The sequence below is a fragment of the Aquarana catesbeiana genome, linkage group LG02 (assembly GCF_042186555.1).
Source record: "Aquarana catesbeiana isolate 2022-GZ linkage group LG02, ASM4218655v1, whole genome shotgun sequence".
Lineage (NCBI taxonomy): Eukaryota > Metazoa > Chordata > Amphibia > Anura > Ranidae > Aquarana > Aquarana catesbeiana.
This window is the reverse complement of record NC_133325.1, coordinates 157,968,572-157,995,131: the sequence shown is the minus strand read 5'-3', so window position 1 is coordinate 157,995,131 and position 26,560 is coordinate 157,968,572. Positions and strand designations below refer to the sequence as shown.

The 26,560-nt window shown below is 44.5% G+C and overlaps 1 protein-coding gene across 3 annotated transcripts in view; it reads right to left on the bottom strand.

Moving 5' to 3' along the window:
* LOC141127342 (ATP-dependent 6-phosphofructokinase, muscle type) overlaps positions 1-26,560 on the bottom strand; it is a 225,782-nt gene that overhangs the window by 10,568 nt on the left and 188,654 nt on the right. For all 3 annotated transcript variants that reach the window (XM_073613677.1, XM_073613676.1, XM_073613678.1), the window contains 4 exons: positions 20,923-20,984; positions 11,107-11,218; positions 7,586-7,685; positions 7,375-7,480 (listed from right to left, as the gene is read on the bottom strand). In XM_073613677.1, coding sequence (XP_073469778.1) covers positions 7,375-7,480; positions 7,586-7,685; positions 11,107-11,218; positions 20,923-20,984 — 380 coding nt within the window. The remainder of the gene's footprint in view (positions 1-7,374; positions 7,481-7,585; positions 7,686-11,106; positions 11,219-20,922; positions 20,985-26,560) is intronic.

The window sequence follows — 26,560 nt, the reverse complement described above, 5'->3', positions numbered from 1 at the left end:
AGCCGTAAAATGGCACGTCCTGGTTACCATGTGATGAGCTGTGATTGGACACAGCTCATCACATGGTAAAGAGCCTACATCAGAGGCTCTTTACCAGGATTGGAGATGCGGTGTTGTCAGACTGACACACCAAACCACCACACCACTGCGCGTCCCCAGGGCTTATCCTGCTGGACATCATATGACGCCCAGTCAGGATAATACAACCACTTTCCGGCCGTCAGTCTGCTTTATGACGGGCGGGAAGTGGTTAAGGGTGGGCCCACTTATGCAACTGTATTTTATTTTTTTATTTTTAATTCCCTCCACGTAAAAGATTTCAGTTTGTTATTCAACTGAGTTGTATGGTTAATAGATCACATTAACCCCTTCAGATCCGCGCTATAGCCGAATGTTGGCTACAGCGTGGATCTACTTTGCCGGGAGTACGTCAATAGATGTCCTACCCTTTGCACGCTCCCCAGGGCACACGCGCTGTGATCACCGAGTCAATGAGACTTGGGTGATCACAGATCGGAGTAAGGGGTCGATCCCGGCCCCTTACCACATGATCAGCTGTCAGCCAATGACAGCTGATCACGTGATGTAAACAGAAGATCGTTAATCGTTTTTTTTTCTTCTCACACTGACAGCGTGAGGAGAAAAAAAAGCCGATCACCGACTTCTGTTGGAGGAACATTGGTCCCGAAGAAAGAGGCGAAGCAGCCTCACCTTTGCCCACCAGTACCACCTGCCAGTGCCCACAGTGCCATGAATCAGTGCCCACCATTACATAAAAGTGCCACCTATCAATGCCCACCAGTGGTGCCAATCAGTGCCTCGTCAGTGCCACCTAGCAGTGCTGCCTATCAGTGTCACCTACCAGTGCCGATCAGTGCCCATCACTGCCACCTATCAGTGCCCATCAGTGACACCCATCAGTGCCACTTATCAATGCCCTTTAATGCCACCTCAGTGCCCACCAATGCCATCTATCAGTGCCCACCAAAGCCGCCTATTAGTGCCCATCAGTGCTGCCTTATCAGTGCCGCCTTATCAGTGCCCATCAGTGCAGCCTATCGGTAGCCATCAGTGCAGCCTATTGGTGCCCATCAGTGTACATCAATGAAGGAGAAAAATTACCTGTTTGCAAAAATTATTAACAATATAAAACGGTTTTGTATTTTTTTTTTTAATTTCGGTCTTTTTAAATTTCTTTAACAAAAAATAAAAAACCCAGAGGTAATCAAATACCACCAAAAGAAAGCTCTATTTGTGGGGAAAAAAATGATAAAAATGTAATTTGGGTACAGTATTGTATGACCGCGCAATTGTCATTCAAAGAGTGACAGCACTAAAAGCGGAAAATTGGTCTGGGCAGGAGGGTGGGTTTAGGTGCCCAGTAAGCAAGTGATAAAGGTGGAAAAAGTTCTGAAATAATTTATCTTTTGTCTCAATTTTTTTACATCACAGAAACCTGACATTTTAAGAGGGGTGTGTAGACTTTTTATATCCACTGTGTGCGTTCATGCATGTTTCGGCACTCATGGTGTTTATAAGCGTATGGGTGTAATTTCATTCTAGTAGCTAGAATATTCATTTGTTCTTGCCACTAGAAATGAAATAACATGCTAAACTGAGAATTTTATGCTGGATTTTTCTGTAAGCTTCTAGCAGAAAGATCCAGCATACATGGGATTATGTTAACATGCCCATGTGCATTAACCACTTGACGACCGCCTCACGCTGATGTATGTCAGCAGAATGGCACGGGCAGGCAAAATCACGTACCTGGTACGTGATTGCCTTCCCGCGGGCAGGGGGTCCGATCGGACCCCCCCCCGGTGCCTGAGGCGGTCGCCGTTGGTCTGGCAGAGATCAGAGATGAGGGGTAGGCCATCCGATCGTGCCCCCCCCCCCTCGCGATCGCTCCCAGCCAATGAGAATCCTCCCCTGCTTGTGTGTAGTACACACAGGCAGAGGATGTGATGTCATCTCTCCTCGGCTCGGCAGTTTCCGTTCCGGCGAGGAGAGAAGACTGTAATGTAAGTGCACAAACAGTAGAACATGCCAGGCACACTTTACACCCCCGATCCCCCCCGATCACCCCTCCCCCCCCCCCCCCCCCCCGTCACACTGACACCAAGCAGTTTTTCTTTTTTTCTGATTACTGCGTGGTGTCAGTTTGTGACAGTTACTGTGTTAGGGCAGTTAGTATTAGCCCCCTTTAGGTCTAGGGTACCCCCCTATCACCCCCTAATAAAGTTTTAACCCCTTGATCACCCCCTGTTGCCAGTGTCGCTAAGCGATCATTTTTCTGATCCCTGTATTAGTGTCGCTGGTGACGCTAGTTAGGGACGTAAATATTTAGGTTCGCCGTCAGCGTTTTATAGCGACAGGGACCCCCATATACTACCTAATAAATGTTTTAACCCCTTGATTGCCCCTAGTTAACCCTTTCACCACTGATCACCGTATAACCGTTACGGGTGACGCTGGTTAGTTCATTTATTTTTTATCGTGTCAAGGCACCCGCCGTTTATTACCTAATAAAGGTTTAGCCCCCTGATCACCCGGCGGTGATATGCGTCGCCCCAGGCAGCGTCAGATTAGCGCCAGTACCGCTAACACCCACGCACGCAGCATACGCCTCCCTTAGTGGTATAGTATCTGAACGCATCAATATCTGATCCGATCAGATCTGTACTAGCATCCCCAGCAGTTTAGGCTTCCCAAAAATGCAGTGTTAGCGGGATCAGCCCAGATACCTGCTAGCACCTGCGTTTTGCCCCTCCGCCCGGCCTAGCCCAGCCCACCAAAGTGCAGTATCGATCGATCACTGTCACTTACAAAACACTAAACGCATAACTGCAGCGTTCACAGAGTCAGGCCTGATCCCTGCGATCGCTAACAGTTTTTTTGGTAGCGTTTTGGTGAACTGGCAAGCACCAGCCCCAAGCAGCGTCAGGTTAGCGCCAGTAGCGCCAACACCCACGCACGCACCGCACACCTCCCTTACTGGTATAGTATCTGAACGGATCAATATCTGATCCGATCAGACCTATACTAGTGTCCCCAGCAGTTTAGGGTTCCCAAAAATGCAGTGTTAGCGGGATCAGCCCGGATACCTGCTAGGACCTGCGTTTTGCCCCTCCGCCCGGCCCAGCCCAGCCCACCCAAGTGCAGTATCGATCGATCACTGTCACTTACAAAACACTAAACGCATAACTGCAGCGTTCGCAGAGTCAGGCCTGATCCCTGCGATCGCTAACAGTTTTTTTGGTAGCATTTTGGTGAACTGGCAAGCACCAGCAGCCTAGTACACCCCGGTCGTAGTCAAACCAGCACTGCAGTAACACTTGGTGACGTGGCGAGTCCCATAAGTGCAGTTCAAGCTGGTGAGGTGGCAAGCACAAGTAGTGTCCCGCTGCCACCAAGAAGACAAACACAGGCCCGTGGTGCCCATAGTGCCCTTCCTGCTGCATTCGCCAATCCTAATTGGGAACCCACCACTTCTGCAGCACCCGTACTTCCCCCATTCACATCCCCAACCAAATGTCGGCTGCATGAGAGGCATTTTCTTTATGTCCTCCCGAGTACCCCTACCCAACGAACCCCCCAAAAAAGATGTTGTGTCTGCAGCAAGCGCGGATATAGGCGTGACACCCGCTATTATTGTCCCTCCTGTCCTGACAATCCTGGTCTTTGCATTGGTGAATGTTTTGAACGCTACCATACACTAGTTGAGTATTAGCGTAGGGTACAGCATTGCACAGACTAGGCACACTTTCACAGGGTCTCCCAAGATGCTATCGCATTTTGAGAGACCCGAACCTGGAACCGGTTACCGTTATAAACGTTACAGTTACAAAAACAGTGTAAAAAAAAAAAAAACACACACAAAAAAATATAAAATTAAAAAAAATAGTTGTCGTTTTATTGTTTTCTCTCTCTCTCTCTCTATTCTCTCTCTATTGTTCTGCTCTTTTTTACTGTATTCTATTCTGCAATGTTTTATTGTTATTATGTTTTATCATGTTTGCTTTTCAGGTATGCAATTTTTTATACTTTACCGTTTACTGTGCTTTATTGTTAACCATTTTTTTGTCTTCAGGTACGCCATTCACGACTTTGAGTGGTTATACCAGAATGATGCCTGCAGGTTTAGGTATCATCTTGGTATCATTCTTTTCAGCCAGCGGTCGGCTTTCATGTAAAAGCAATCCTAGCAGCTAATTAACCTCTAGACTGCTTTTACAAGCAGTGGGAGGGAATGCCCCCCCCCACCGTCTTCCGTGTTTTTCTCTGGCTCTCCTGTCTCAACAGGGAACCTGAGAATGCAGCCGGTGATTCAGCCAGCTGACCATAGAGCTGATCAGAGACCAGAGTGGCTCCAAACATCTCTATGGCCTAAGAAACCGGAAGCTATGAGCATTTTATGACTTAGATTTCGCCGGATGTAAACAGAGCCATTGGGAAAGCATTTTATCACACCGATCTTGGTGTGGTCAGATGCTTTGAGGGCAGAGGAGAGATCTAGGGTCTAATAGACCCCAATTTTTTAAAAAAAGAGTACCTGTCACTACCTATTGCTATCATAGGGGATATTTACATTCCCTGAGATAACAATAAAAATGATTTTAAAAAAATGAAAGGAACAGTTTAAAAATAAGATAAAAAAAGCAAAAAAATAATAAAGAAAAAAAAAAAAAAAAAAAAAAAAAAGCACCCCTGTCCCCCCCCCTGTTCTCGCGCTAAGGCGAACGCAAGCGTCGGTCTGGCGTCAAATGTAAACAGCAATTGCACCATGCATGTGAGGTATCACCGCGAAGGTCAGATCGAGGGCAGTAAGTTTAGCAGTAGACCTCCTCTGTAAATCTAAAGTGGTAACCTGTAAAGGCTTTTAAAGGCTTTTAAAATGTATTTATTTTGTTGCCACTGTTTATGCGCAATTTTAAAGCATGTCATGTTTGGTATCCATGTACTCGGCCTAAAATCATCTTTTTTATTTCATCAAACATTTGGGCAATATAGTGTGTTTTAGTGCATTAAAATTTAAAAAAGTGTGTTTTTTCCCCAAAAAATGCATTTGAAAAATACTGTGTGAAAAAAAAAATGAAACACCCACCATTTTAATCTGTAGGGCATTTGCTTTAAAAAAATATATAATGTTTGGGGGTTCAAAGTAATTTTCTTGCAAAAAAAAAAAAAAAATTTCATGTAAACAAAAAGTGTCAGAAAGGGCTTTGTCTTCAAGTGGTTAGAAGAGTGGGTGATGTGTGACATAAGCTTCTAAATGTTGTGCATAAAATGCCAGGACAGTTCAAAACCCCCCCAAATGACCCCATTTTGAAAAGTAGACACCCCATGCTATTTGCTGAGAGGCATGTCGAATCCATGGAATATTTTATATTGTGACACAAGTTGCGGGAAAGAGACAATTTTTTTTTTTTTTTTTGATATATTGCTCCAACATGCCATGGGAATATGTGAAATTACACCCCAAAATGCATTCTGTTGCTTCTCCTGAGTACGGGAATACCACATGTGTGAGACTTTTTGGGAACCTAGCCGTGTACGGGACCCCAAAAACCAAGCACCGCCTTCAGGCTTTCTAAGTGCGTAAATTTTTGATTTCACTCTTCACTGCCTATCACAGTTTCGGAGGCCATGGAATGCCCAGGTGGCACAAACCCCCCCCCAAATGACCCCATTTTGGAAAGTAGACACTCCAAGCTATTTGCTGAGAGGTATAGTGAGTATTTTGCAGACCCCACTTTTTGTCACAAAGTTTTGAAAATTGAAAAAAGAAAAAAAAAAATTTTTTCTTGTCTTTCTTCATTTTCAAAAACAAATGAGAGCTGCAAAATACTCACCATGCCTCTCAGCAAATAGCTTGGGGTGTCTACTTTCCAAAATGGGGTCATTTGGGGGGGTTCTGTGCCATCTGGGCATTCCATGGCCTCCGAAATTGTGATAGGCAGTGAAGAGTGAAATCAAAAATTTACACCCTTAGAAATCCTGAAGGCGGTGATTGGTTTTCGGGGCCCCGTACGCGGCTAGGCTCCCAAAAAGTCCCACAAATGTGGTATCCCCATACCCAGGAGAAGCAGCTAAACTTATTTTGGGGTGCAATTCCACATATGCCCATGGCCTGTGTGAGCAATATATCATTTAGTGACAACTTTGTGCAAAAAAAAAAATTGTCACTTTTCCGCAACTTGTGTCAAAATATAAAATATTCCATGGACTCAACATGCCTCAAAGCAAATAGCTTGGGGTGTCTACTTTCAAAATGGGGTCATTTGGGGGGGTTTTGTGCCATCTGGGCATTTTATGGCCTTCAAAACTGTGATAGGTAGTGAGGAGTAAAATCAAAAATTTACGCCCTTAGAAATCCTGAAGGCGGTGATTGGTTTTCGGGGCCCCGTACGCGGCTAGGCTCCCAAAAAGTCCCACACATGTGGTATCCCCATATTCAGGAGAAGCAGCTGAATATATATTTGGGGTGCAATTCCACATATGCCCATGGCCTGTGTGAGCAATATATCATTTAGTGACAACTTTTTGTAATTTTTTATTTTTTTGTCATTATTCAATCACTTGGGACAAAAAAAATTAATATTCAATGGGCTCAACATGCCTCTCAGCAATTTCCTTGGGGTGTCTACTTTCCAAAATGGGGTCATTTGGGGGGGTTTTGTACCGCCCTGCCATTTTAGCACCTCAAGAAATGACATAGGCAGTCATAAACTAAAAGCTGTGTAAATTCCAGAAAATGTACCCTAGTTTGTAGATGCTATAACTTTTGCGCAAACCAATAAATATACGCTTATTGACATTTTTTTTTACTAAAGACATGTGGCCGAATACATTTTGGCCTAAATGTATGACTAAAATTGAGTTTATTGGATTTTTTTTATAACAAAAAGTAGAAAATATCATTTTTTTTTCAAAATTTTTGGTCTTTTTCCGTTTATAGCGCAGAAAATAAAAACGGCAGAGGTGATCAAATACCATCAAAAGAAAGCTCTATTTGTGGGAAGAAAAGGACGCAAATTTCGTTTGGGTACAGCATTGCATGACCGCGCAATTAGCAGTTAAAGCGACGCAGTGCCAAATTGGAAAAAGTCCTCTGGTCCTTATGCAGCATAATGGTCCGGGGCTGAAGTGGTTAAGCCTTAGAGAAGGAAATTTACACAATGCTTAATACCCTGAAGGGCTCAAGTAGCACAACAGGTAATGCAGGCACCGTAAGGTGTCCTCTGGCTGTCTGCTGCATTACTATAGAAACAAACTCCTTTGCATTTAAATCCCATGTATGTTTTGAAAAACAAACTGTCATTTAACAAATCCCATCAGTCTGCAACGTAAAAGCAGTAGAAGGAAACATACTCAAAATCAGTCTCTTCTTTGAGTTCTGACAAGGGCTGGAAAACTAGGCTTCTCTTGCGCATTCCCAATAAGCAGGCTGAATCTGCTGTGTTTGCAAATATGCGACCTAAAATAGAGTTACAGTTCAGAAGATGCATCATTCTGTAGAACATAAGGCATTATACAGAAAGCAAGTCATTCTACATAAAACAAACAATTTAAGGTGTTTTACCATGTCTTGAACACTCCCTCACTTTTCCAGTCATCCATAGCACGGCTTTTGCACCCATTTTTGTACCAAAATTCCTGTCAAATGGGGTGGGTGTTCCTCCCTGGAAAAAAGCAATAGTAAAAGGAAGTGGTGCAAATGTATGTCTTCCATGCCATTAATACTGTTTAGACCAAGGTTTTTTTTAGTAAAAACTTGTGATATTTCCTAAATTAAAAGTGCGCCAGCTTGCAACTTTTAAAATAATTTTTTGTGGAGTCTTGAAATTAATAAATTGTATGCCTAAATCTATTGTCCAAAACAAAACACTCAGAGGGCAAAGCTTGCTTTGTCTAATAACACAATAGTTGAAAGCAGTTGATACATTTTCACGCTTGCCTTTTTAATTTAATGGAATACATTAGTATTAATATTATTTTTATATATTTATATTTATCGTAACCCTGCTTTTCATCTTACCAGTGAGTTATGGCTGCATTTTCTCTGGTAAAGTAAATAAATAGAAACAGTCAAATCATGTAGGCAATGAAAAGATCTCCCTGTCTTCAAAGGAAGTGCTGAGAAAGGAAGCCTCAACATTTACAAACAGGAGCATGACAAAGCTGCCAGCAGTTATCAGGCAGCTGTTGCCCAGCCAGTTTGATTTCTGTCATATTTAGTGTAAATGATTACATCCATTACTACTTGCAGGTGAAATTAGACAGTCCCAACTTGTCAGGTTAGGTAAAAGGCCAGTTTGAATATTCTTTTCTGACCACCACTGTACCCCCATGATAAGTCAGACATTGTTGCCATCTTCTTGGGATACCTGCATTCAGGCAACGAAAGTGTGCATATTAATGCACATACTTGTTACATTTTTAGTGGTTAGTGGGCGGTCATAGTTCCTGTACAAACGGAGGATAGCTGGCAAGAATTTGATACAGCGTATGTACAGTCACTGATCTCCTCAAGAGGCATGGTCATTCAAAAAATTCTTTCATCAAATCTACTATAAGCCAGTTAAAATGGAATCTCTGGGATTAGCCACTTTTGACCTATGTTGCAAGAGATGTGGTGAGAGTGTGAATATCTTCCAGGTAGTAGGACAATGCAAGTATTTTTGAATTTTGCTGGCAAGCGACCAATTTTATTGTGGAATCCCTTGTATCATTAGCCCGGAATTGTATTTACTTCGCCTTTGAGAAAACTTGCCACAAAGGCTGGTCATACACTGTTCGAATCACAGCCATTTCAGCAGGAACCGGCTGAGATACAAACCTTTAATGGGCAACCTGAATGTACCAAGTTGATCGATCAACTTGGGTACAACCAGCCTGCCGGATTCGCTTCTGATTATCGCAAGCGAGTGATAATCACCGTCTTCTCCCAGTGGGGGTGGCTTCCCCCACCCGGTTCCCCCACTGCCAGGTGAAGACAATGGCCCGGTAGGAGGGCCATATTTGGTAAACACTGACAATTTCCTACATGTCTTGGGAATTTTTTGGATGAGAATTCTGAGTGTGAGTTTCTGGGTCTGCACACCTGCTGTTGCCTATAATAAGGCACCCCACTTACCCTGTTGGAATTTTATTATGGAGAACCTACCAAGTTGCACCGATAGCTAAAATATATCTTTTCAGTGAACCTGACAAAAAAATCTAATTCAAAAGCATACCACAGAAATCAAAAAGTGAAGATTTGCTAAGTTAGACTGCAGTCACACCTGAGCAGAGCAATTTTCAGGTAATTTTTTTTTTCATTTTTTTTTTACAAGCAGTTTACAGCCTCAGGTGTTTTTGTTTAACCAATAGAAAGCACGGGGGGGGGGGGCAGAGGTGGATTAGGGGCTGCTGTTTGAGCAGAAAATGCATGATGCTAAAAAAGGTTATGTTGTGTGTTTTCAGGCATTCCCATTATAGTTTATGGGGCCCAATCTGCTAAAAAGTAGCTCATGCACTTTTTTGAACGACAGGCCTTTTGCTACAGGTAACAGAACGCTCAGATGTGAACATTGAAATTACTGGGATTTGCCTTTTTTGACAGTTTTAGAGCTTCAAGTAGAAAAGCGCTCAGGTGTGAATGAGGCCTTATACAAAACATGTAGAAATGTTAAAAGTACGCTGAAAAATTTATATTTTGCCTTGAATTTCTCCTGAAAAATAATAGTGCACTTTGTAGTATGTGAGTGTGTTTATAAACTCATAGGTGTATATCAGCAGTCTGAGAGGCACTGCTGGCTGTGACTGCTCTCCTGCTGCATCTTAAACATTCCTCAAACAGTTATGCAATTAACAGCCATCAAGGAGGCAGCTCTGACCCATACATAGAGAGAATTTCTTTCCTGCAACCATTGCAGGAAAGAAATGAGAAATGAGCTTGATTCCCCCCCATCAACACAGACAGTATTGATGCTGGAATCTCTCCTGCTGGGCCATTGTCTTCTCCCAGCGGGGGGGCCGTCTCCAACGGGAGAAGACAGTGATTATCACTAGTGGCTATAGCAGCCGCTAGCTATAAATCGCAAGACAATCCGGCAGGCTGGTTGTACCCAAGTTGATCGATCGATCAACTTGGTACATTTCGCCTGCCCATTAACAGTTTGAATCTTGGCCGGGTTCCTACTGAACAGTGTATTAAGGAGGCAAAGCCCTATTACCGATACCAAGATAACCCCACCCAAAAACACACCGAAAAACAAGATATGGTAGGTCAGTAAAGGGGAAATAATAATCTATCTCTATAAGCAATAGAGATGGCAAGTTCCTTGCTTTCTGCCTGTCAATTTCCAGGTCCTCATTAAGAGCAGACACCACAAGCTGGGTTGCTTGTGCTAGAATAATTCCAAGTATTTACCTATGCAGCCCTGGATCCCCTGAATCTGGGCCTCCACCGTGCCTTAACTTGACTGTAACTTGAAATTTTTACACTGTCCCCACTATCACTTGTGGATAATGGGTCACGCTACTGTATAGTAGGGAGCTGGGGCCACACTAAAGCTAAGATTTGAAGTGAAGTCTAAAATGACTGTAATTGGGTTGGGAGACCCATGCCAGTATAGTCTAAGTATGTGTAAGCACCTTGTAGTGGCCAATCTTTAAAGGAAAACTATTATAAAAGAAATGCAGGGGTAGCCATTGCTGAGTTCCTACTGCCTACTATTTAGATGTCATGCTGGCTCTTTGGATTTAAAAGTGTCATCTACAGAAACAATAGTGGAGATCAGAACTGACTTAATTTCCCATGCTTCACTGAATTCAGTCCTGCTGCATGCTTGATCAAGGTCAGTGACTCAAAGAAGTGATGACAAGGCAGACTGTACTAGCATGTTAATAAGGAGTTCAGCAATGGCAGCTTATATATTTCTCCTATGACAAGTGTCCTTTAAAGCTGAACTCCAGGTGCCAGGCTATTATCCGAAAAAAAAATAATTACAGCAGCAATTCAGTTTGTTATGGGCAATACCTCCATTTATAAACTGTATATGATGCCAAATATATTATAATGAAGTACATTATGGCTAAATACGCAGAAAGCATTCTTACCTGCTGCATGTGACCTAGAACATTTTTTCTGCTGTCAAAGATGCCTTTTCCTTCCTCTGAATACAAATTAAATATAAAATCGGTGGAGTAGTTTTCATTGCATTTTTCATTCCTTTAAAACCAGAGAAATAAATGATTTTCAGGTTAGCCATTCAAACCACGCTATGAGTTTGAAAAAATAAACAAGCAATTTGGTTTAATTTCTATTGTAAATTTAGATAAAATATCTCACAACTTAAACAGATCGAGTTGATATCTCAGATTAAAACCTGACAGAGCCCTAAAGCCTAATATTAGGCCATAAGGTGAACTAGGAAAAAGTGGCTAGAAAGAGATTTTTATTCCCACACTTGGGCACTACTTTTTAAATGCATTTTTGCATATATAACATCCCTATGGACTTTATGTTAAAAGTTCTCCACAAAATATCCTGCAGTTTTTATGTTACGATGTATTATGTAATTGTGAACCAAAAAAACTGAAAATCTTATGTTGCCGGTTTTGCTTGTAACTTTATTTCTATTAATTTTAGCAACACAAAATATCTCTTAAACTGACATTTACACATGTGCGTAACATTTGAGACAGGTATCGGTGCATTAGTATACTCAAGAGTGAATGTAGACCAGGCATGTCCAAAGTCCAGCCCCTAGGCCAATTGCGGCCGGTGTTCTGGTTTAATATGGCCCCACTGGTAATTTGGATATATATATCTTTTGTGGCCCCCAACGAATCTCCGAGCGCGGCTCGGTGCTCAGGGATTTGTTGGGGGGCCACAAAAAGATATTTACCGTATTTATCGTTCAGTTCTGGCAGCCTCGGGAGGGGACAGGGAGGATGCCAGAGCTCATCTATAGACATGCCAGAGCTCATCTTTAGACTCTTCACCACACACAGCCACAAAGGCAAGAGAATTCTTGTTGGGCAGTGTATTAGTTAATTTTCATTTAATTTTAATGGTTCAAAGAGTGTCAGGCAAAATGGTCGGCCCTCACGCATGTTCACTTGATCAAATCTGGCCCTTTTTGAAAAAAGTTTGGACACCCCTGATGTAGACCATGAAATATGGCAAAGTTGTAGAAAATACGCTTCAACTTCGCAGTCTGGCACCAAGCAAAATTAAACATGCACATTGTAAATGTATTAAAACTGAGATGTTGTATTCATCAGAATTTTCAGTAGGCACTATGTAATCAAAGAAAGTTTAAAAAGCAGCACACCTTTCCACAAGTTGGCTGAAATGACTCAAAATGAAACCCCATCCCCCTCAATGCCAAAATCACCCTAAAAAACGAAACAGTGGGGTTGATTTACTAAAGGCAAATCCACTTTGCACTACAAGTGAAAGTACACTGGAAGTGCAGTCGCTGTAGATCTGAGGGGAAGATCTGAAATGAGGGGAAGCTCTGCTGATTTTATCATCCAATCATGTGCAAGCTAAAATGCCGTTTTTTAAATTTTCCTTGCATGTCCCCCTCAGATCTACAGTGACTGCACTCCCAAGTGCACTTTCAGTGCACATGTAGTGCAAAGTGGATTTGCCTTTAGTAAATAACCCCATCTGTCTTCACTCATCAGTCTCATCCCTATCACTGTCATCAGAGCTCTTTCCTCTTTTTCTTGGGAAACATTTGCACAATTTATGCACCAACATAAATCAGTACAAGACAGTCTTGCAGACATACAGGAACATCTTCCAGTTTCACATTTGCCTTGCTTGTAACTGCAGTGGACTACCTGCAGCACACTTTCAGGGGCAGGATTTCTAGTCACCCAGGTCACTGTTAACTTCCCATCCTCAAAATACCATCCATTGACAATGGGTGACAGGGCACACATTACACCTTTCAGAGAATGTCTTATTATGGCTGCTTGGTAGTTTGTCCTTTTACAGTGTTGGTAAAGGGCGTCATTTGTCAAAGGCATGGATAGTTCTGGCAAAGCTGACGATGCCATACAGAATGCTTTGTATCTTGCATCCTTCACATATTTTGCAGATGACTGGCCATAGAGGTGGCACACATATTTGCAAAGTAGTTCAAAGGCATACTGGCCCAGATTAGTAAATGCAGTAAGGTATTCCTCTTTCTCACAAGCAACAGAAAATGCCTTTCTTTTGTCTGTCATAAAAGGCACTTGTGGAGTCACAACCTGAGACGGTATATAAGTGGCAAACACACACTGGTGCCAAGATCTGATGACACATTAGCTAAGTCAATGATCCTTGTTTTGCTGCCAACCCCTGTGAAAAAATACAAGCTGATAGACAGGCTACCTCATCCATCAGGTACAGAAACAACAGAGTCAACTGAGATAATTAGCCAAAGTGATGGTGAAAACAAACCAAGTACAACAGCTGGTCCGCAAAGACCAAATTCAATGGCCTCTATCAATACTACAGACAACACAAGGACACTTTATAGTGCAGCATTGATATTAAAGATGCTTCTATGTGATTCTCCCGGTATGACATGCCCGTGGCCACCCACATCAGATTATTTAAAATGTGAGTGAAGCAAAATCTGTTGTGCCACTTGAACTGTATAATCTGATTTGCTGGAATACTGGTGCAAGGGAGGAACCAAAACTGGCTCATTATGTTGATATTCCTGATGATTTGAACCTTATGCCGCGTACACACGGTCGGACTTTCTATCCTACTTGGTCCGGCACACTTTCCGACGGACTTTGTCCGCCAGGTGCGCCGGACTTTAAAACGGACGGACTTGCCCACACACGACCGGACTTTCCGGCGGGCTAAGTCCGCCCGTCTTTCCGACGGACTTTCGCCGGAGTTACGGCGGACTTTCAGAATGAACGGACTTGCCCACACACGGACAAGTCCGTTCATTTTGAACGTGACTCAGGTGTGACGGGACTAGAAAAGGAAGTCAATCTTGCCGCTTTTATCGGCGAGATTGACACCTTGCGAGCCCCGTCGCGGGGCATACCAGGCCCTTAGGTCTGGTATGGATTATAAAGGGAACCCCCTACGCCGTAAAAACGGCGTGGGGTCCCCCCTAAAATCCATACCAGACCCCGATCCGAGCACGCAGCCTGGCCGGTCAGGAAAGGGGGTGGGGACGAGCGAGCGCCCCCCCCTCCTGAACCGTACCAGGCCGCTTGCCCTCAACATGGGGGGTGGGTGCTTTGGGGGAGGGGGGCGCCCTGCGGGGCCCCCCACCCCAAAGCACCTTGTCCCCATGTTGATGAGGACAAGGGCCTCTTCCCGACAACCCTGGCCGTTGGTTGTCGGGGTCTGCGGGCGGGGGCTTATCGGAATCTGGGAGCCCCTTTAATAAGGGGGCCCCCAGATCCCGGCCCCCCACCCTATGTGAACGAGTATGGGGTACATGGTACCCCTACCCATTCACCTAGGGAAAAAGTGTAAGTAATAAAACACACTACACAGGTTTTTAAAATAGTTTATTAAACAGCTCTGGGGGGGATCTTCCTCCGGCTTCGGGGGTCCCTCCGCTTCATCTTCTCCCGGCGTCCGGTTGGTTCTTCTCCCGGTGTTCCAGTTCTTCGGCCGGCTCCTCTGCTGTCTTCAGGTAGCTCTCTTGCCAGCAGAGGTCCGGACTCCTGGGCTTCTGGGCTTCTTCTCTTCTCTTCTCTTCTCTTCTCTTCTCTTCTCTTCTCCAGATGTTGACACGACGCTCTCTCCGGCTGGACTGCTCTCCGAGGGCTGCGTTGTGACTTATATAGGCGGAGACCCCGCCCCCTTTTGATGTCACAGTCCCTGGGCATGCTGGGACTGTGACGTTTTAGGGGGCGTGGTCAACATCACCCAGTGACCACGCCCCCTAAAACGTCACAGTCCCAGCATGCCCAGGGACTGTGACATCAAAAGGGGGCGGGGTCTCCGCCTATATAAGTCACAACGCAGCCCTCGGAGAGCAGTCCAGCCGGAGAGAGCGTCGTGTCAACATCTGGAGAAGAGAAGAGAAGAGAAGAGAAGAGAAGAGAAGAGAAGAGAAGAGAAGAGAAGAGAAGAGAAGAAGCCCAGAAGCCCAGGAGTCCGGACCTCTGCTGGCAAGAGAGCTACCTGAAGACAGCAGAGGAGCCGGCCGAAGAACTGGAACACCGGGAGAAGAACCAACCGGACGCCGGGAGAAGATGAAGCGGAGGGACCCCCGAAGCCGGAGGAAGATCCCCCCCGGAGCTGTTTAATAAACTATTTTAAAAACCTGTGTAGTGTGTTTTATTACTTACACTTTTTCCCTAGGTAAATGGGTAGGGGTACCATGTACCCCATACTCATTCACATAGGGTGGGGGGCCGGGATCTGGGGGCCCCCTTATTAAAGGGGCTCCCAGATTCCGATAAGCCCCCGCCCGCAGACCCCGACAACCAACGGCCAGGGTTGTCGGGAAGAGGCCCTTGTCCTCATCAACATGGGGACAAGGTGCTTTGGGGTGGGGGGCCCCGCAGGGCGCCCCCCTCCCCCAAAGCACCCACCCCCCATGTTGAGGGCATGCGGCCTGGTACGGTTCAGGAGAGGGGGGGCGCTCGCTCGTCCCCACCCCCTTTCCTGACCGGCCAGGCTGCGTGCTCGGATCGGGGTCTGGTATGGATTTTAGGGGGGACCCCACGCTGTTTTTTCGGCGTAGGGGGTTCCCTTTATAATCCATACCAGACCTAAGGGCCTGGTATGCCCCGCGCTCGCCGCAATAGGAAAATGTGTTTTTCCTATTGCAGCGAGCGCGAGATGCAATACCCTGCCCTCGTGTCGTATCTGGTCCGTCGGACCAGCATACACACGAGCGGGCTTTCCGTCGGACCAGCACACACACGAGCGGACTTTCCGCCCGAAACGGAGTCCGGCGGAAAGATTTAAAACTTTCTTCAAATCTAGGTCTGGCGGGCTTTTGGGAAAAAGTCCGCCGGAAAAGTCCGCCGGCGCCTACACACGGGCGGATTGTCCGGCACACTCTGGTCCGCCGGACTAAGTATGCCGGAAAGTCCGACCGTGTGTACGCGGCATAAAGGTTTTATTTGTCAAGCCATTGTGTATCTCACATCTAAGGGTCGGAGTCCTAACTGTTCACCATTTAACAGGTTCACCACAAATTGTGTCACTTCTAAATGTAATGGAGGGTTTACAACCTTCTAGTGAAGTTGAAGATCTGACATGTGATCATGAGGAATGTGGCACCAGGGTGTTTTTTTATGCAAAACATGCTATACAGAAGCATCAAACCGTAGTCATCAAGACCCCCCCCGATACTGATGTGGCAGTGATTGCTTTAAAGCGGAGTTCCACTCAAAAGTGGAACTTTCGCTTATCCGTCTCCCCCTCCCCCTCCGGTGCCACATTTGGCACCTTTCAGGGGGGAGGGGGGAACAGGTAGCTGTTTTTGACAGGTACCGCTCCCAACTTCCGGAGATGGCACTGCGGCGACGTCCCTCCGAAGTTCGCCCCCCCTCATTCTTCCTCCACCTCCGGGCCAAATTAAAAGCACAGTGCGCTTCGCGCATGGGCAGTAGGGAACTGCCTGTGAAGCCGAACGGCTTCACTGCTGGTTTCCCTTACCAGGAATTTATTGGGAAGTTAACAGTGACCTGGATGACTAGAAATCCTGCTCCTGAAAGTGTGTTGCAGGCAGTCCACTGCAGTTGCAAGCAAGGCAAAAAAGAGACTGGAAGATGTTCCTGTATGTCTGCAAGACTGTCTTGTACTAATTTATGCAAAAATGCTAAAATTGTCCAAATGTTTCCCAAGAAAAAGAGGAAAGCACTACAGTACATTGGACGATTAGCTCTGATGACAGTAATAGGGAATGAAGACACCATTTCGTATTTTAGGGTGATTTTTGAGCTGTAATCGATTGCAGAAATGTCAATTTTTGGCATTATTTAGCATTGAGAAGGATGGAGTTGCATTTTGAGTCATTTCAGCCAACTTGTGGCAAAGTGTGCTACTTTTTTTTAACTTTCTTTGATTGCACAAGTGCCTACAGAAAATTCTGATGAATACAACATCCCAGTTTTGATACATTTACAATGCGTATGTTTAATTTTGCTTGGTGCCGATCTGTGAAGTCGAAGCGTATTTTCTACAACTTTGACATATTTCATGGTCTACATTCACTCTTGAGTATACTAATGCACCAATACCTGTCTCAAATGTCCGTTTATGAGATATTTTGTGTTGCTAAAATGGATAGAAATAAAGTTACACGCACAACCAGCACCATAAGATTTTTGTTTTTTTGGTTCACAATTACATATATTTATGGATCATGACAAAAAAAAACTGCAGGATATTTTGTGACGAACTTTTAACATAAAGTCCATAGGGGTGTTGTCTATGCAAAAATGCATTTAACCACTTAAGGACCAGGCCTCTTTTTTAGTTTACAAATTAAAAACAGTTTTTTTTGCTAGAAAATTACTTAGAACCCCCAAACATTATACTTTTTTTTCCTAACACCCTAGAGAATAAAATGGCGGGTGTTGCAAAACTTTCTGTCACACTGTATTTGCGCAGCGGTCTTACAAGCGCACTTTTTTTGGAAAAAATTCACTTTTTTGAATTAAAAAATAAGGCAACAGTAAAGTTAGCCCAATTATTTTTTATACTGTGAAAGATAATGTTACGCCAAGTAAATTGATACCCAACATGTCACGCTTCAAAATTGCACCCGCTCGTGGAATGGCGACAAAGTTTTACCCTTAAAAATCTCTATAGGCGACGTTTAAAAAATTCTACAGGTTGCATATTTTGAGGTACAGAGGAGGTCTAGGGCTAGAATTATTGCTCTCGCTCTACCGATCGCAGCGATACCTCACATGTGTGGTTTGAACACCGTTTTCATATGCAGGCGCTACTCACGTATGTGTTCACTTCTGCACGCGAGCTCGGCGGGATGGGGTGCATGCAAAAAAATGTTTGTTCTTATTTATTTTACCTTTTATTTTTTATTTTTAAACTTTAAAAAAAAATTGTGTCACTTTTATTCCTATTACAAGGGATGTAAACATCCCTTGTAATAGGAAAAAAGCATGACAGGACCTCTTAAATATGAGATCTGGGGTCAAAAAGACCTCAGATTTCATATTTACACTAAAATGCAAAAAAAAAAAAAAAAAAATTTGTCATTTAAAAAAAAAATGCCCTTTAAGAGCTATGGGCAGAAGTGACGTTTTGACACCGCTTCCGCCCTGCAATGTCATGGAGACGGGTGGGGGCCATCTTCCCCTCACTCATCTCCATGCCCAGCCACAGAGAGGATGGGATCGCCTCCGTCGCTGCCGACGGCTCCGGTAAGCGGCAGAGGGCACCGGGGCACGGCGGGAGGGGGCTGCCGATAAAAGTGATCTTGCGGTGAATCCGCTGCAGAGACCACTTTTATCCTATAGCGGACCGCCGGCCGAACACAAGGATACCGGGGTTATGGCAGCTAGCTGCTGCCATAACAACGATATCTGTCCTCAAAGTAGGGACGTATATCTGCGGTCCGGAAGTGGTTAAAAAGTTGTGCCTAAGTGTGGGAACGAAAATTCATTCTTTCCAAGTTCATCTTATGGCCTATATGTAAAGCGTAACCAACCCTTTCCCTCTCCCTTGCCTCATTATTGGTCAGGGAGGCTGCCCAACACAAGGAAGGGCAGATAGTGAACCTTGAGAAGTGGGAGGTGACATCAAGCACAACTTCTGAAACTGAAGTCACAATGTAGGTGACAAAATAGGGCTAACCAGGCTAGGACTCATGGAACTGTAACTGTCCATACAAGGGGGCACTTCTTTTGTTTATGCTAGGGAAAATAATAGCAATCATTCACAAATATTCAACACGGCTGATTGCCATGTCCAACAGCAATGAGTGTGTAGGGTCTCTGGAGATATCTGCTGGTGCCCATAAACACAGGTAATACTGCCCAGGTTGGCAAAATTGGGCTGAAAGACATATTTCCATTGGTAGATTTTTGCATAGGGTTTAAGTAGAAAATACCTTTTTTTTTAATTAATTTTTTTTTTATTTTAATAAAGCTGAAAGTTCAGTATAGTAGTTTAGAGCAGTGTTTCTCAACCTTTTTCAGTTAAGGCACCCTTTAAAATTATAGACAATCTCAAGGCACCCTTTAAAATGATGGACAGTCTCGAGGCACCCCATTCTAAAATGTAAAAAACTATTTTCAATAGTTGTACATAATGCAGCAACATCCACACGTAGGACTCCCAACGTTGAAGGTGATTTATTCTTCCAAAGCAAATACACTTTTGCACACTGGTACTGACTAGTATTCCTATATTTCTCTGATCACTCAATTTCTCTTCATCATTTGGCTAATGTGGCCCCAGTGCCGAGGAAGAGGAGCAGAGGAGGGTCAAACAAGGATGCAGTGGAGTCAACAGACATCCTTCTTATCAACTGATGACATCATTGGTTGTTACGATGCCAGTGTCTAGAAAGTCATAATGGTGCATAATGAAAACCCATGGCTTTGTGTAACTAAAAGGCAGGCTTGATCCACCTGGTGGCTTGTATTCAATGTTTTATACATTTTTTGGCATTTTGACAAGACACCCCTGAAGAAGCCTCAAGGCACCCTGGCTGAAAAAGGCTGGTTTAGAGCATGTATCTATGGAAAAATGTAGCTTGTGGGCTTTTAAATTAATAGTTTATATACTAGAGCACAAATTTGAGCATAAACACTGAACTCTTTTATCACTTTGCTACAGAATAATGTGAACTGAATAAAGAGGTCGTCATCGATATAACTACAGACAAACACATTTTCACTATAAGGAGGGCAGCTAATATATAGAGTTGAGAAACCTCATTCAAAAAATGTGAATGTTCACTTCAATTATCCAATCATATGAAAAGCAAATTCCTGTTCACTTTGAATACCCAATCACATGCAGATGTTTTCACATGATTAAATAATTGAATTGAAGATTTTGAGCTCTTTTAGAAAATCAGCCCATGTGTTTGTGGCAAACGCGTCATATTTACCATGTACAAACAGTAAGCCCTGGTTCACATTGGTGCGATTTGAAATGTCAAATCGGCGGCAATTACCGGCAATGGCACCGTCCTAAATCGGAGCGACGCCGCACCGATTTCAAAAAGTAGTTTCTGTATTACTTTTTGCAATTTCGGGGTGCAATTTCCATTGACATCTGTGGAGAAACCCGCACAGATGTCTCTGAAATTGCCGATGAAATTGGGACTGACATGCGGGAGTGGAATCGTGCGAATTCAGCTAAACTTGCACGGCTTCATTCCCGAAGCTCAGTGTGAACCTGGGCTGAATGATAATGCATAATAGGAGCTGAGACTTCTTGCCTCATTCATCTAAATTAAGCAGAAAAGGCTTGACTAAATATAGCTCCTGATTTGTGTTTAATGTCTCCACATATGACTGTTAGGGTAACCCATAAGTAACTTTTCTGAAACATATTTGTGGGTCACCCATAAGGAGCAAGTAACTTGTCAGAAGCATAATTGTGGCTATGCTGTGTGATCAGTTTAGTATTTAGGGGAGTTAAGAAAAAATGAAGTTCTGTAACTTAGAGATTTGTCTGCTATGATGCTGTCAGTGTATTTTCACCAACATTATCAAGATGAGACAAGCTCACTCGGTATGATATAGAATTCCCCTGGAGAATCACTGGCTGCAGGTGCAGGTAACTGTGAGGATCTCCCAGAGGCTAACACAACCTAGATTCAGCTATGGCAGCTGGAGATGGGAAGAAAAAAAATACTGCGATTTCAGTTCAATCTAATAATCAACCTCTCAAATTTACAACCTATATGAAAAGGATTTACATTCAGTTAGAATATGTTTTTAAATGTGACGTACCTTAAAATTAAACCTCTCTTCACAGTCGTTTTCATTTTTTCTATAAGATGGTCCACATTTACCTGACAAACACAAGGACACTCATTGTTTTCCTCATTGGGTAGATGATGATGTTAATTTAACATGTTCATTTAGGAAAGGCTCAAAGTGGTTCTAAAGCCTCTATGCATTAAAGTAAAAAAACCTTCTCTGCTGCAAGATCCCTCCAGACCCCCCTTATTCTTACCTGAGCTCGATCTGATCCGTTGCTCTTGTGCACGTCGCTGGCATTTGCTGTTGTCTCCCTCCCCATTGGGCAGATTGATAGCAGTGAAAGCTATTGGCTCCCGCTGCTGTCAATCAAATGCTGTGGCGAGGAAGCCAAGAGGTTAAAGGGTAACTCCACTTGCGTGGGGAAAAAAATAGCAAATAAAAAAATAATATATACAATTGCGACACAAGTTATATTGAAATTGAATGTTATTAAAATGACCTTTCCTTTTCAATCTGCAGTTCTGTAAAATGCAATGCAATATGGCTACCTGGAGGTGTTCTGTACACAGAATGTATACAGAACGCTCCCCAGAAACATAATTTCCTGCTTGTGTGATTGGCTCACAGATTGTTCCAGAAGTCTACACAAAGATACAAATCACATTTTTGGCATCCCCTGCAACAAAAATTTTATTTTGGTAAGATACTCCAAATAGGAAATCATGTGTAAAGGGATGAAGACCCTGACACTTTTCTCATTAGAGCTTTGCAGGTGCAGCAGCTAGCTGATAATTATGAAACCGCTCCCATTAGATTAATTTTCCACATGGACACAAACACACAACGATTTCTTCGGAACAAAAGGTAGGAATCTGCAACAGAGTTTGTTAAAATCCTTGTAATGTACACAGATCACCCAGAGAGGAATTTTATTTTCTCAACAAAAGTGGAGTTACTCTTTAAATTAGCACAAGGGACAGTATTTACATTTAAAGAGAAGTGTTCCTTCTGCTTGTGCCAGCTGTCCTAATTGAAATCTTTAATACTTTTGGATGAGCTTCCTGTAATAAAGACCAGCCACTGCTCCTCTTGCGCTCTCCTTGTACAGGGTGACTGGTCTTGTATCAGACCCCTCCTGTAGTTTTTTGTAGGCAGGTTATTGTGAGCGGGCCTGCTGATAGCATCACACTTATTTTTTTGCAAGGTAATGACTGGGTTTGCAAAAGTATTTCTCCTTCCAGGACAGCCTCTGAGACATAGGGCCCCTCCCTCCGGGACAGGAAACACGTTCACCCACATGATTTGAGGTGGTCCTCCAGGCCTTCCCCTTCTGTTTTTGTGTTTCCTGCCAGACGGGAAGGGAGCATGTAGGAACCTTAGGGGAGCTCCATGTCTCAGGGATATTCTGGAGGAGCACCTGGCGTATACCTTCTCCTAGCCTGCGCACCCCTCTGTCCAGTCAGGGAGAAAGAGGGCTGCGCATTAAACAATGTCTCCCCATTCTGTATGCTGATAAAGTTTTATATGATGTCCTCCAACGGGGATGTCGTTTTTCAAGTAGGAGATCTCCTACTTTGGGATCAGTCCTTTCTCCCAGCCTTTTCAGTTCACAGACTTCGGCAATACTCTCATACATGGCTGAATGTCACAGGATCATATCCATGTGGCTACACCACATGTAAACAGTGTTGTAGACATAATAAAAGCAAAACAGTGACTTTCTCCACAGGCAATGTATATTCTCTCAAGAATTACATTCTAAGCATGTGATCTATGTCATTGAATTTAAGGCCTGTCAGATGCAGTATGTAGGATGTACAATCCGTTCACTGAGGGTCAGGATATCCTAACAGTACAATGACATATTGAACGCCAATGCCAAGAACATATCTAATGTGTCTAAACATTTCAGATCAGTATATGCAGGGAATCTTGACCATTTCTCTTTCTTTGGTTTAGAACAAATCAAGAAGCCCCCCAGAGGGGGTGACATTAATCGCATCTTACTCCAGAGAGAAGTGTGGTGGATTTACACCCTAAATACCAGAATTCTGACGGGGATGAACAATAGGATGGATTTAATTTTGATTATAAAAATAATATATTTCTATCTGGGATTCATATGGTTATTTTCACGTTTTGGTTTCTTTTGCCTGTTTTAGAATGCTCTTTCTTCCCCTTTCTCTCTCACTGATTATCTCATCTCATTTGGTCTGTTGACATGTGTTGATTTATCAATTTCATGATTATCAATTAAGTGTAGTGCCGCCCCTTTTTTAAGGGGCTGTTTTTTTTATAGAACTTTGATTTTAATACTGGTTATTCATGCTATGAGGAAGGCTACAGCTGAAACACGTTAGCAACATGTGGATTGTACACTGCTATTGTGTCTAAATAACTTTCTATAAGCTCGGGGAGAGCAGAGCCCTTGATTTTTGTCGCGGTCCCTGCGGACTGCTGCATACACCGGAGCCGCTCGGGTAGACAAGCTAGCAGCCAAACTAGGTCTCCCTGTGGCACTTACCTGGCCAGGATCGCGGGATATTCCCACCTCGGTGCCCGCACCAAGAGCCATTGCAGGCAGGCGGTGCTCTCCACCCTGAGGCTTCAGAGAAACGGCCTGGAACGCTGGTTCCTGGTTCAGAGAGGAAGTGCGTGTAGCGGGGGTGGGGCTACTGTGTTCCACGCTGGTTCAGGAAGTGAGGTAACTTCCAGCGGAGCGCCATTATCAGCGGGTGCCTGGAGTCAAGGTTCCGGTCTCTTTGGCATGGCGGACACATGATATAGGCATCCGGGGCCAGTGCAGACCTAGCAAAGGCTGTGGGGGACACTAAGGAGCGATGGAGAGCACTGCGACAGGACAGACAGTAGACTCTGGTTCCTTGGGCACTGGCACCTCTCAGGTAAGGGTGGGGAGGGGTGCCCATGGCTTACTCTGGGGGGGTCCTTACTTTCCCTAGTCCCTGGGTGGAGACCCACAGGTGATGGGGCACTTTTTTCTGAAACCCCAAACACAGTGGTGCTGTGGGTTTGGGCAGTCACAATGGGCAATGGTCTCTCTATTTTTGGCTTTTAGGTTAAAGCTCTGGACAAAGCCCAGATGCAGCCTCCCAGAAAAAGATGTGCCGTGTGCGGGGCAAAGATGAGTACCAACTGGGAAAAAACACTTTGCCCGGAATGTGTCAGTATTCTAGTTAAGGACGATTCTATGACTGCTTGTCATAAGATCATTTTGTCCGTTAAGAAAAAAATTGCATCCACGTTCCATTCTTTTAGGGGGATGATGGATAGGATGCAGGGTCCCTATACATCCCTTCCCAAAACAGCCAGCATGCCTACCCTATCAGAGCCTAGTCAGGAGGATAGTGAAGACAAGGAAAGGGAACCCAGGTCGCTCACCACCTCTCAGGCAGACTCAGGGTTTGATTTAGAGGGAGAGGAGGATTCCTCCAGGGGGTCCAGGTACAGATTGATGCTGGACGATGTGGGGGACTTACTGAAATCGATCAACGACACTTTGAAGATTAGAGAGGAGTCGGTACAGCTTTCAAAGCACAACTTTGTGTATCAGGGGACCAGGGTTTTCCCCGTGCACAAGTCTCTAGTCGAATCGATCTTGCTGGAGTGGGAGCACCCTGAAAGGAGACCATTCTTTTCAGGCAGCCTTAAAGCAGGTTCCACTTAAAAAAAGGACATGGCACATCCTTGGAATAAGGTCCTAAAGTTATATGTACCGCTGGCCAAAGTCTCCAAAAAGACTGATTTGGCCTTTGATGACCTAGGGTCACTTAAGGACCCCATGGATAAAAGGGGTGATGTGCTGCTAAGAAGGGCTTGGGATGCTTCTTCCATTGGGCTTAAGCCAGCCCTTGCAGCCACTTGCGTTGCCAGAAACCTGGAATGCTGGTTAACGCAGTTAAAATCCCACATTTCTACAGGCACATCCAGGAAACAACCGCTTAAGTCTTTTCCTTTACTGTTTAAAGCAGTCGGGTTTTTAGCAGATGCCTCAGCAGAATCAGTAAAGTGAGCAGCCAAGTCAGCAGCACTGAACGCTGCAAGAAGGGCTGTATGGTTGATGGCTTGGATGGGCGACGCAGCGTCTTAACTTAAGCTCTGTGGATTACCTTTTTCAGGTCATCACCTCTTCAGACCTGGTCTTCAGGAGGCACTGGAACGCACCCAAGACAAGAAAAAGGCTTTTCCAGAAAAGAGGAAAAAAGTAGAGGGTATACTTTTTTTTGGAGGCCACAGGCAGCAGGCCCAACAGGAGAGAGAGAGCCACCCCAAGAAACACTGGACAGGTCACAAAGGGCGAGGAAGAGGAGGAATCTTATTCAATCTTCCTCAGACCACCACAAAACCCTAGTGACACCAGTGTCCCGGTGGGAGGAAGACTGGGGGATTTCCTTCCACAATGGACAACGGCAACTTCAAGCATGTTTATATTAGAGATAATAAGAAATGGCTACAAGTTGGAATTCAATTCAGTTCACCCTCCCAGTTTTCTTGTCACCCCGTTACCCTGAGATTGGAAAAAAGCAGGAGCTCTGATTTTGTTGTTAGGGCAGCTGGTGGATCAGCAAGTCATCATACAGGTACCCCAGGCAGAACTCTGTCAGGGAGTTTATTCCCACGTATTCGTGGTCAGAAAGCCATCAGACAAGTTCAGGCTAATCCTCAATCTCCGTCCTCTAAACAGATTTCTCAGATACAAATGCTTCAGGATGGAGTCTATCTTCACGGTAACAAATCTCCTGTTTCCAGATTGGTATATGGCAACGATCGATCTCAGGGACGCATATTGGCATGTGCTGATGCATCGAGATTTTCAGAAATTTCTCAGACTGGCGGTCAGAGTGAATTCAGAAGTTCTTCATTTCCAATTAAGGGCACTGCCATTCGGACTACAATCCTCTCCGAGGATATTTACGAAGGTCCTGGTAGAGGCCTTAGCCCCACTGCGCTTCAGGGCCATTACAGTGATCCTCGACTTGGACGATCTGCTGTTTGTTGCCCAATCTAATCAGCAGCTGGAGAACTTGCAGGAAGCATAGGATTTCTTGCGCTCTCTTGGTTGGCTGATCAATCTGGACCGGCTAATCCCAACTCAGGAGGTGCAGTACTTGGGTTACATGATATCCTCAACAGAGAAAAAAGTCATGAGGGTTTAATGATATCCTGTTTCCCAGCAGTCCCCTGGGCAAGGTTTCAACAGCGCGCACTACAGGCTCTCCTAAGCTGGGATGGCAGCCAGCAAAGTTTGGATCAGTCTATGTCCCTATTGGCCAAGGTCAAAAGGGTGCTGTGGTGGTGGCGAACCAGTCACAATCTAGACAGGGGTCTGTTGTAGTCCAGACCAACAGCCCTTGTGGTGACAATAGATGCCAGTTCTTTCGGCTGGGGTGCCCACTTGGTAGAAGTTTTGGCTCAGGGAACTTGGTCTCCAGTGGAAGCCAGGCGGACCTCGAATCAGAGGGAGCTACTGGCAGTTCAGAAGGCTCTAGAGACCTTCCAGGCAAGAATAAGGGGGCAGCACCTGCAGGTGCGGAAGGACAATGCGGCAGTAGTCACATACATAACAAGCAGAAGGGACCAGGAGCCCTGCCATACAGTCAATAGCAGGCACAATTTTTGGTTGGGCTGAATTAAACCTGGCTTCATT